The sequence below is a fragment of the Dermacentor silvarum genome, chromosome 3, assembly GCF_013339745.2.
Source record: "Dermacentor silvarum isolate Dsil-2018 chromosome 3, BIME_Dsil_1.4, whole genome shotgun sequence".
Classification (NCBI taxonomy): domain Eukaryota; kingdom Metazoa; phylum Arthropoda; class Arachnida; order Ixodida; family Ixodidae; genus Dermacentor; species Dermacentor silvarum.
In genome coordinates this window covers 202,432,045-202,443,616 of record NC_051156.1, presented here as the reverse complement: position 1 = coordinate 202,443,616, position 11,572 = coordinate 202,432,045, and the positions used below count along the sequence as shown (strand labels likewise).

Here is an 11,572-nt window from a genome sequence, read left to right as displayed (position 1 = left end):
CGGACGGACTGACGGACGGACGGAAATGGGCACGCATACGACAGAGCAGCACACACAGACAGCTTTACACAGAGACAGGCGCCTAGACAGGTAGGCAGAAAGGCACACACAGGTAGTACACACAACGCACAAATACATGCGCGCACACGAACGCGTTTACACATGCGCACATATATGCACACACAACGCATGCACAAAAGGAAAGAAGAAAGCTGAATTACGCGTGGGACGCGTAAATCTGATTTTGTTCCATCGCGCGCGCGCTACGTCCGTTCTGTTTTCTCTCATAACTTGCGAGCGTTGCCGGAAAGACCGCAGCAGCTGTCACTGACATCGTCCTTGAAGGCGCGCGCGATTTCTTCTTTTCGCAACCTTTCCAGTGGCTGCTGCTGCTGGTCGCCCGTTCAATTTTGTGTGTAGATTAGTGATTTCGGACGCACTGCGAACGGTTTTCAGGGTACGTCCGAGAATTTCAATATGATTCTGCTAATCGCAAACACTGGCCTCATAACGAATTAAAGTAAAAGGCGTAACGGCCACTGCATGCGACGAAGGGCGTCTCGCTGCTGGGGCGAGTCGTTCGGAATGTCGAAATCGTGTCCGATCGGAGCGCGCTACGTTATATTGAATATAAAGTTCATTTCCTGTGACAACAAGCACCTACGCAATTCACTGCGTAATCTGATAACGCGCGAAAGGTCAAAGGGCGTCCCGAAACACGGGCAAACGCAGACGCATAGAAACAGCCTCAACGACAAATCGTTTTATATTAGATTCCTGACGCGCAAAAAATTCGTGACAGTCAAATATTGAATCACTCAAAGTCAGGAACTAGAATATAATTCTTAGCGAATGTATTGGTGCACCATAATTTGTTTAACTTGCTTTTTTTTGTGTTTGTGTGAGTGATACACGTTTGCGAGTGAGCTTTTGCTTTAACACAGCATTTGCATAGTTGAGAAGAGGTCCTTCTTCGAGTGGTTGCTACGAAAAAGGCGCGTATAGTCTTTCGAATGTATGTACATATTGTTAGTGGTGTCACTGCTTGTTTTTGACATATAGCTTGACGTTTACTCTGAACGAGCTCAGCGGGTTGAGAGGACCGGGGCTCCGGTTGCGCTAGTGTAGAATATAATGTTAAATTACTTCCTCGCTCGATATGGTGTTGGTCTATATGTGCGCATCTGCGATCGCTGGCTCATGCTCCCTCATTCATTCATTCATTCATTCATTCATTCATTCATTCATTCATTCATTCATTCATTCATTCATTCATTCATTCATTCATTCATAAAACGATCCTGACACGCTCCATTGCACGGTCACTTGCTGCACTAATTCTTTTCCCCCTTCCTCTTATTAGGGAAAAAATCAATCAATCAATCATTCAATCAATCAATCAATCAATCAATCAATCAATCAATCAATCAATCAATTCAGGAACGATCCCGACTAACTCACTCTATCGTTTTCTCATTCAATTATTACATTCATAGGACCTGCACTCACCCTCTCGGTCGCTGGCTCATTCACTTCGTTAACAAATTAGAAACATTCGAACATGTTCAATTGCATGAAATGCCTGATGTTAGCAACATCCACCTTACACCACCGATTTGGAGCGCCTCGTACATGCGTACGTGCGTGTTCGTGTATGTGTGCAGATGTGTTCTGTGTCCATGCGTGCGCACGTGTGTGCGACAATATGCGAGGTATAATTACTATAGTTTTGATTTACCAACAGTGCATTCAAGCATCTAAAATGCGTTGGCAGCCTTTGCTACTGTGACAATATGCGCGATAGGTTCCGTTCCTGCTATTTCCCCTTCTGTGATGCTATAAGAATTCGTGAACCGCGGCATATGTTATCGCAATTGAAAAAATCCTTTGCTCACATATTAAACCATGGCTTGCTCTCTTTACGGTTTTCATAAACTTCTCATGTTCTGGATCGCAGGAATTGTAGTGAGACAAAGCCGTGATCCCCGCTTTGCTTGCAGTGCGCTCGACCATTCCCTTATTCCGCCGGCGGCGTTGTTTGCGCGAAGGCCATTATTATGGTCTAATAACGACGTTACTTCTTTTATTTCGCTCTCGCTGGTACTTTCATTATATCGCTCTTAGCTATCTAGATAAAGCAGGGCCTGTCGTTTATGACATGCGTGTAAGAACACTGAACGTTTCGTGTTTCAATGCGATTAGCATTCTTCGCCACGAGGCATGAAGGAAGCCAATCTCCTCAGCCTGATCAACGCTTTTGTACTATGCCACTTAACGTACACGATTTCTATGCACAACTGGCTCAGAGCGGAGCGAGACAAGCTCAACGCTCTCATCCGAAAAGTAGTCAGAAGGGCTCTCGGGCTACCCATCAGGACCTATACCGGGGATCTCCTCAAGGTCGGGGTACACAACACCGCCGTGGAGATTGCCGAAGCCCAAGAAAGCGCGCAACTCGCTCGCCTAGCTGACCACCACAGCGGCAGGTAAACGCATCCTCGAAGAGCTGGGTTACCCCCTGCGGGATTCTCGAGGGTCAGTACCCCGATCCCTAGGTGCATTCGAGACAAGTTCGAAGTGGTCCCCGTGCCCCGAAACATCCATCCCGTCCACAACGAGGGCAGACGCAAGGCGAGAGCAGTAGCGATCCTCAAACAGATCAAGCAACAAGACATCAGAGCAAGCTTCTTTGATGCCGCGGAGTACAGCGATGGGAAGACCTTTGCCGTCGTCGTGGTCGACTCCAGTGGCAAGATTTCCAATAGCGCTTCGATTCGCACTTCAGACCCCGAAGTCGCCGAGTAAGCCGCCCTCGCCCTACTGGACGGTCGTGGGTCCGAGATCTATAGCGATTCCAAAACGGCAGTTAGGGATTTTCAGGAGGGTCGCATCGCCGAGCAAGCTGCTCGTCTTCTTAGCGTCTCCAGTCCGGATGCTCTCACGCATCATTCGATTCACTGGTTTTCCGCTCACTTAGGGTCGGTCGGGGTCTGCTCACGAGGCTGCGCGCGACCTCAGCGACCGCGCTTCCTCTGTAAGAAGCGCCGACACCCCTCCCCCCTACGGCCACAGGGATGATCCCGCTACTCACAACGAGGTTACGAAATTCTTCTACATGTCAAGAAGGGTCTTTTCACCCCCTCACCCCAAGTTGAGTAGAGCGCAAGCCGTTTCTTATATACTTTTACAGACCGGCACATATCCGTGTCTGGCCGTTCTACACGAAGTTACGCCGACGTATTTCGTGACGACGCCGGCCCGTCCTGCGGGCAGACCTCTACTCTAGCACACATGCTCTGGGAGTGCGGGTAGAGATATCCCAAGTTCAGCAAGGAGGAGTGGGACTCGCTTCTGCGTGGCCCCGCCCTAGACAAGCAAATCCTGGCTGTCCGGCGTGCCCGCGACCGGGCCGGTAGGCTAGACCTGCCGGTCCCGATGTGGGACTAGTCAGGTGCGCGACGAGTTCGCGTCCTCGCCGGACCTCCAATAAATTTCACTCACTCACTCACTCACTCACTCACTCACTCACTCACTCACTCACTCACTCACTCACTCACTCACTCACTCACTCACTCACTCACTCACTCACTCACTCACTCACTCACTCACTCACTCACTCACTCACTCACTCACTCACTCACTCACTCACTCGCATTCTTCGCCTATTTCATCTATCTATCTATCTATCTATCTATCTATCTATCTATCTATCTATCTATCTATCTATCTATCTATCTATCTATCTATCTATCTATCTATCTATCTATCTATCTATCTATCTATCTATCTATCTATCTATCTATCTATCTATCTATCTATCTATCTATCTATCTATCTATCTATCTATCTATCTATCTATCTATCTATCTATCTATCTATCTATCTATCTATCTATCTATCCTCTTCTTCTGCTTCTTCGTGGCTGAAGTTATCTACCAGCTTGGGCCACTAGGAATGTGCTCGTGGCCGTTGCATCATCGTCATTCCAGCTTTGTCATCCGACTCCCGTCATGCCACCGTCGTCGTACATGCTTCGTCATGCAGCCTTCATCAGCCATTGTCGTCAAACACTCGTCGTCATCCGGGACATTGTACTCATAGTGTTTTCACGCCATCTTCGTCATTGCGTCGTCTTCGTGCAGTCGTCGTGATGCCACCGCGGTTGTTACATTATCGTCTTCCTAACTTCGACATCCGATTCTCGTGATGCCGTCGTCACGTCATCGTCATCACACGGTCGTCGTTCACGCCATTGTTATATCATGTCATCACTTCATAAAGTTATATTACATTGCTGTCATGCCGTTTTCGCCATACCGCCTCTGTCGTTCCATCGACGTAATTCCTTCTTCGTCCTTCTATCTTATCATACTGTCGTCATGCAATCGTTATTACGCCGGCATGACGCATTGTCATGTCGTCAATGTCAGACAGTCATGCCTCTATTCTCATGCCGTCGTGCTCATGCGATCGTCCTCATTCCAGCTTTGTCACTCGACTCTCGTCACGCCCTCGTCGTCATCCCAGTCTCCCATATGTCGTCGTCGCCACGATGCCGTCGTTATGCCATCGTCATAATTTAGGAATTGTCATCTCATTGTCTTAGTGCATTCCTCGTCGTACCACCTTTATCGTCTCGTCGACGTCGTTCCTTCTTCGTCGTTATCTCGTCGTCACTGCGTCGCCGTCATACCGTGGCCGTCATGCTCATCGGCGACCTTGGCGAGCGAGTGCCACAACAAAGTGAGGCTACATATACAGGAGCATGTCGCATATAGCCGAAGCGACGGAAGTCTCAGAATGACCATTACAGATAAACGCGACTTTAGAAATACGCTGGCCCTTGCGCCACTAAACAACACACGTTCATTTAGAAATACGGTGCGTCGCTACATAGCTTGAATGCTAATCGCATTACCGTCGACAGTCATCGTGAGATGAGTTCTTCCGTACTTTTATATCTCATTGTCCTATCATTACTTCCTAATCATTCATCGTTATTATCTTACGTCATCTTACGTTAGCAGCTTACAGTCATCAACATTATTCACTTTGTGTATGGCGTTTAAATTCTTCAAGGTGTCAATGGAGCACATGCTATAGGCAATACAATAAGTCGGAGGAAGCGATGTGGCGGGACGGGACTCGCTCACTCACGTCTTCAGTCGTTTTGCGGCAGTTGCCGTTCAACCTCGCGTTTTACACGACGGTGAAGTCGCTGTCGCAATAGATGGCCCTGCGCGTTGGAGCAGCAGGAGGATTCGGACACCTCCAAGATGACGTGGCTGGTTCCACTTGGAGGGATCCCACTGCGAAGAGACGAGTTGAGGCAAATCTTCAACGTCTACCACGAGGAAGTGAGTGACTCCTGAGGGTATTAAGGAAGTGTGGTTTGAATATCAAGAAGATTAGCTGCAGAATAGAGTCGCGGCACTACCGGCTTCCTGTCCACCTTTTTCCCATTGGAGCTTCGTGCAAGCACCGCGCGACCATATCTCGAGGAAAAAAAAAATGGTTGTAAAAGTGAAAGACAGGGGCGCGCCACGTGGTAGTTCCCTAAACAACTTATTGTGTCGTCATGGATTGTGTAAATGCCTCGACGAAGATAGTTATAGTTGCTTGACGAAAACGACAACAACAGCAAAGAAAAACTCAGCATGGTAAATTTTGTGTTGGGTCTTCCTGCTTAAAAACGAACTCGAATCCGCCAGAGTTCAGCTATATATGTGACTTCGCAGAATGACGCCATTGGCGTCGAGGCTAGGACGGAAAATTTGCAAGGACAAGCTCTGCTATAACTCTCTCCACACAAAAAAGTCTTTTCTTTTTCAGTGAAGAAACGCAGGTTAAAGTCCGACAGAGCAATTCGCCAGTCCAGCTTCTTAAATTTATGTATAATGTGCTCTAAATATCGTCACTCATTCGACTTGGCTGGCTCGTGACGACGACAGCTCTATATGCAAGCGTAAAATAATTCTGATGGAGGAGGACATCAGCTTTCGGCAAGCTTGGTTTTTACAATGGAGGCGTCCTTTTTTTTTTTGCGGCGCGAATATCCCGCGTGCATCTTATAACGCATACGAGACGCCCCGCGCTTTATGGCGCACCGAACGCGGAAGCGCGCTAAGTGCATGGTTGGATTGGCGCGATAAACCCGCGATTTACAACTTTCGCCGAAGCTTCGATTCCACGAGTGACACACTGCCTGAGACACTGCCAGTCCTATCCTCCTGAGACCCGAATACAGATATAAGGCATAATCGCGCTTCAAGATGTTTTTCTTATTGTCTATTGTTATTTTATGAACGTGAAAAACAATCTTTAAAATTTAAATACCATGGTTAGATGCCAAAAACTGCGCTTCATATATGTAAACAAATATCTCCTCATCTTTACTATGGTAGAGAGAGAGAGAGGAGAGAACTTTATTTACGGCATGAAGAGGTCGTTAAATTATAGCTTACCGGTGGTCCGAAGGGTGGTGGCCAATTGCTTGCCACGACCGTCCCGGCCCAGTTAGTTACTTCTGCTATGGTAAAAACTGCATTTCATTGCCTAAACACAGAGATGAAGATGGAACTACGTGTAGCTAAGATAAAAACTGCATTTCATTGCCTAAAAACAGAGATGAAGATGGAACTACATGTAGTACATTGCCATGTTGTTGCCGCGTCTGGTATTTTCCCGCAATCTCAGTGATTTCGAAACACACTTCAAGGTTGCTTTCCACCGTCTGGGACGGCACTGAGGTCTAGATCAATTTAGTGTCAGATTTCTCGAAAGCGGATGACAGGAATATGAGTAAATCACTTATTTACAGTTACAAATGCACCGTACTTGATACCCAGAGTGAATATTTGGCGTAATCACTTCCGAGTGAATTTAGAAAAAAAAGTTGAAGGCAATGTGCAATATATTGTACAAGAGGTCTTACGAGGTGATAGCGTGGCACCTGTTTTATAGTTTCGTCGATCGTATAGAGTTTCATTACAAAAAATAACTAGAATGAGATCTAGCACTGCGATCGTTCACCTAGGATCTACACTGGAATAATGGGCAACACTCGCCTGAGCAAGTGTATACGGACCAGGGATACCGCTATAAAGCCGATTCCCTTCTCCGCCTATAATTGTAACTTGAAACTGAGAACTCAACTCTAAATTTAGCATTGCGAATTTTCCAGTGCACTCGTCAATTTCATTTTGCGCGTCTGAATTACAGGAATAAATTCAGTTTATATTTATATTTCGGTGAGCTTGTGGGTCCGTGTACTTTCACGCTCGTGGCTTCAGCCGTTCTCTGAGCGTTATGTTTTTTTTTTTTTTTTTTTTTTTTTACAGTGAAGCTGTTAAGGGCTCACTCTTCGATGGTCGCGTCCGGCAATACTAATAATAATAAAAAAACTCTCATTGGCCGTATGCTGTATGTGCGAGTGACGCGCGCTTTCACGGGGAGTGAACGTGCGGCGGAGAGCAAACGCGACTTATGTGCGAGTGAAAGCGCGCGAGGGCGAGGGCGTAAAGCCATGGTCCCTGGGGTCACTAAATAAATGAAAACCGCCGGATCATATATATTTATCATTCTTTAATAGTTCAAATAATCAATTACACCATCACATCTTAGTAGTCACAATTGAAAATACCTAATTCCCACCATAGTACAGCTTCTCTGGTCTTCCATCTCCACCCCAGTGGAAGGGCTGACAGTTCTTTTTTACATATTATATGTCGTAAGCTCGAAAAATAAATAAATAATAAACTTCCTTTTTTGTGCGTTTTAAACGCACGATGGCAATAAGGTTTCTCGCATGGGCATAGTCATGCGAATAGCTATGCTATTTGTAAGGCAATATATATTTTTTAAATGATCGATTTGCACAGTCACAAAACCGTTGGAAGCCAGAGGGACGAAGATTAGGCATGTCGATGCACTACGTGTAGTATATAGTATATAGTATATAGTATATAGTATATAGTATATAGTATATAGTATATAGTATATAGTATATAGTATATAGTATATAGAATATAGTATAGTATAGCTCCCGTATAGACCTTGCCAGAGTTCCCTCCTGTAATTTTTGCACGCGACTCTACCCTATCGCTTTAGTGTGCCCTCAAAGACAAAAGGAAAGCAAAAATAAATGAGAGTGAATGCCCGTACTACGGGAGGGAATCCCGAGCTTAAAGCCAATAATAACAAATGAACAGTGGCCACCCCAGTGGAGAGGACCCCAAATTGAATTTTGAGGAAAAAGGACAAAAAGAAAAGAAGGAAAGAAAGAAAAAGAAACAGCAAAAAAAAAAAAAAACTAAGTAAGAGAGACCGAATGAAAGGATGCCAACTGTACTTTGAATTGTATGCGCAATATGAATGAGAAACAGGTGCCGGAAATATCTATACTACAGTCCTGTTTTATAAAAATAGCTGCACACTCGAAAAGCAGCTGCGTCTATAGCGCCCTGAGTACTTATATATAGGCTGGACAGAAGGGAAAAGGTTAAATATGAGGCGCGCTCACAACATAGGCGGTGATCCGCGAAAATGCGCAAAACTCTGGCTCACTTCGTTGCTACCGAAAGCTTTAGGCCAAGACCCGTCGGTTCAGGCGTGGAAGCAGACGATGAGCTATTTTTGCAGTCCAATCGTTTCACGACGAAGGCGATGCATTGAATGGAAGGGGCAGAGAAGGAAACAAAAGGAGAACCACAACCTGGAAATGTTTGTCCCGAAAAAAGAACAAGGACATAGATGAAGAAAATAGGTGAAAAAGGACACTATGGCGTCGACCCTTTGGCGGAAGTGGTGTGGAAATGAGTGTCTCGTGATTCTGAGAGAAGGCACTCAGCGGCCGAATGCTGACAGAGTGATCCGCCGTTTGCCCTTGGAGCGATATGGGACACATAATAACACGAGCCCGGGATTATGCGCCGAGACTCGGCAGACCATGCATGCGAATGCCTCTTAACGGAGTGGAGGCAGCGGCAGTATACGAATGGAAAGGGACGTGGGATCCTTCGAGAGGCTTAGCTCTGGTCTCGTTGTTTTTTTGTCAGTCACCGCGAGAAACTGCATCCGGGGGTGGGACAAATGAGGAAACAAACGAAACAAGTCTATTCGTTTGGACGAGAGAACGCTGCCGCGTGGATGGATCTCCTCGAGTAGATGCTGAGAGCGTCCAGACAAACCACACAAGGTTATATGCCGACGTGTACGCGCCTGCGCAGTTTTGTGGGGCAAGCCGCTGCTTCACATGCTCCGTCCATACAGGGAACGTCTGAATTCGCATTACGCTCCGCGCTGAGTGCGATCGAGCCGTCTCGCTTTTACTTCCCCTTTTTCCTTACTACATTTCGCTATATAATTTATCTCTTCTCTACCTTTAAGGCACTCTCAAGTCCACAGTGCACACTCCTCCGTTAATGCTGAATTCGGTTCTTCACGTGCCGCCTAAGAAGCTCGACGTACACAATGACAATGCGCATTGATTGTTTGGTTGTGTGCGTGTTTGTATATTTCCAAAGCATTCTCACCACTCGTGTGGTCTAACTTAGAGCGAACTCGTCGACCATCTGCAGGACGTTGAGTGGCGCGCTCTCGCTTGTGAGGCATGTAGTGCGCGTCTTGGTTCTTGTTTCGAGCTCGGAGAACAAGAGCAAGCAAGGGCTCGATTTTTTTTGTTCATTACAACCTTATGAAGCAAACAGATAATGAAACCGAAAATTCATACGGAAATTAGCTGTTAATGTTTTTATTGAAATGTGGAAAAAATAAGGAGAAGGGAAACGGACGAAAAGATGAGTTGCCGCAGGCATAGGAGCTGGGCTCGCATCTTCCGCACTTAAAGTGGGCGGTGGTCTATCATTAGGCCACCACGTGGGCCGTCCTCTCTCCGTCAATTTTCTCGCGCATATTTTGCACACACGATTAGCCCTCGGAGTAGCAAATCAGTTCTTCGGAAGCCCGCAAGGTGGAGGACCATTCACGGAGGGGAAAATAGGCATCCACCTTACTGCAGCACGAAGCTAGAAAGGAAACCCAAAATTAAATTTAATTATGGGGTTTTACGTGCCAAAACCACGATCTGATTATGAGGCACGCCGTAGTGGGGGACTCCGGAAATTTGGACCACCTGGGGTTCTTTAACGTGCACCTAAATCTAAGTACACGCGGGTGTTTTCGCATTTCGCCCCCATAGAAATGCGGCCGCCGTGGCCAAAGCAAACCCAAACGGGCTCCTCAGAAAGAAAGCTTCGCAGTTGAAGCAAAATGTACCTTAGTGCGGGGGTCGAACCCGAGACCGCCGGCTTCGTGAGACGGTCGCTCTACCGTAAGCTACCCAGGAAGCTAGCAGATCGCAAAGTAACTTGATGCTTACACTGTAAAATAATTTACACCTTTAAAAGCGAATAATGGTGTAAATGTGTGTGACTAACACCCTTACACTCAAAAAGGGTGTAAGCATGGGAGTTATAGACTCATTTAAGGGTGTATATTATTTTACAGTGCACTCTAAGAACAGTTGCACCCTTTGGGGTGCATTTTTGCCACACAACAATAATCGTCATCTGTCTTGCTTGCGTTTCCTATCTTGAAAACTCTGCACTTGCTACTTTCCTGTCGAGAACGCTGTGTCACGCTGATAACACTCTTGTCGTTCGTGACCGAGAAGTGCCGGGCGCACAGCGTTAAAGAAAGGAAAGCCACGCAAGTCAGATGACGATTATTGTTTTGTGGCAAAAATACGCCCCAACGGGTGCAACTGTTCTTAGAGTGTGTAGGGCCGCAAAATATGACATATTAGTTCTGCGGAAATCCGTAAGGGGGAAGCACATTCATGAAAGAGAAACTTGTAGCTCGGGTTTCTTTGTAGCTGTGCTCTACAGCATACACTTTTAAAAACGTTTGCACCATTTGGGGCTTGTCTTGTCCGACAAAAATAATCGTCATCTATCTCGCCCACATTTCCTTTCTTTAACTCTGCGAGCCCGGTACTTCCAGATTACGAACGGCATACGCGCTCTATCAGCGTGACATAGCATTCTCGACAGGCAAGGAGCGAACGCAAGGGTTTTCAAGAAAGTAAACGCAAGCAAGGCGGATGACGGTTATCGTTGTGGGACAAGATAAGCCCCAAAGGTTGCAAAATTTTATAAGAGTGTAAGGTGGATGCCAATTTTAACCATCGCCACCCACGACCGCCGTCATATGCCCGTCACTTCGCGAGCTTTCGCAATTGCCGCTATACTTAGCGACGTCATCAATTAGCGACCTTTCGCTAAAATCGAAGTGGTTGGGTCACAGCCTGGCTACGTTGTACAACAGAATGTTACCAACCCTGTCACCAAGGCACGTTCACTATCTTCGCCTCGCTGGCGCAAGTCCGTCAACGACCTATATATAGTGTTCATATGACGTCACAGACGCAGCTCTCACCGTGCTAGTACCAAAGCATGGCAGCCACGATGACGTCAGGACACCGTATTATCACGCGCACATTGTTTCGCTTTTTGACATCGACTGTCGTTTTTCACCGGTTTTATCGCTCTTATCGCTTTGTCTTTTGATACAA

The 11,572-nt window shown here is 46.5% G+C and overlaps 1 protein-coding gene across 1 annotated transcript in view; it reads left to right on the top strand.

Moving 5' to 3' along the window:
- Window positions 1-5,030: 5,030 nt before the first annotated feature.
- The window catches only part of LOC119445159 (rab effector Noc2-like), a 57,657-nt gene continuing 51,115 nt past the window's right edge, over window positions 5,031-11,572 (top strand). The window contains exon 1 of the mRNA XM_049664196.1: window positions 5,031-5,660. Within this exon, the coding sequence (XP_049520153.1) occupies window positions 5,658-5,660 (3 nt within the window). The 5' untranslated portion in view covers window positions 5,031-5,657. The remainder of the gene's footprint in view (window positions 5,661-11,572) is intronic.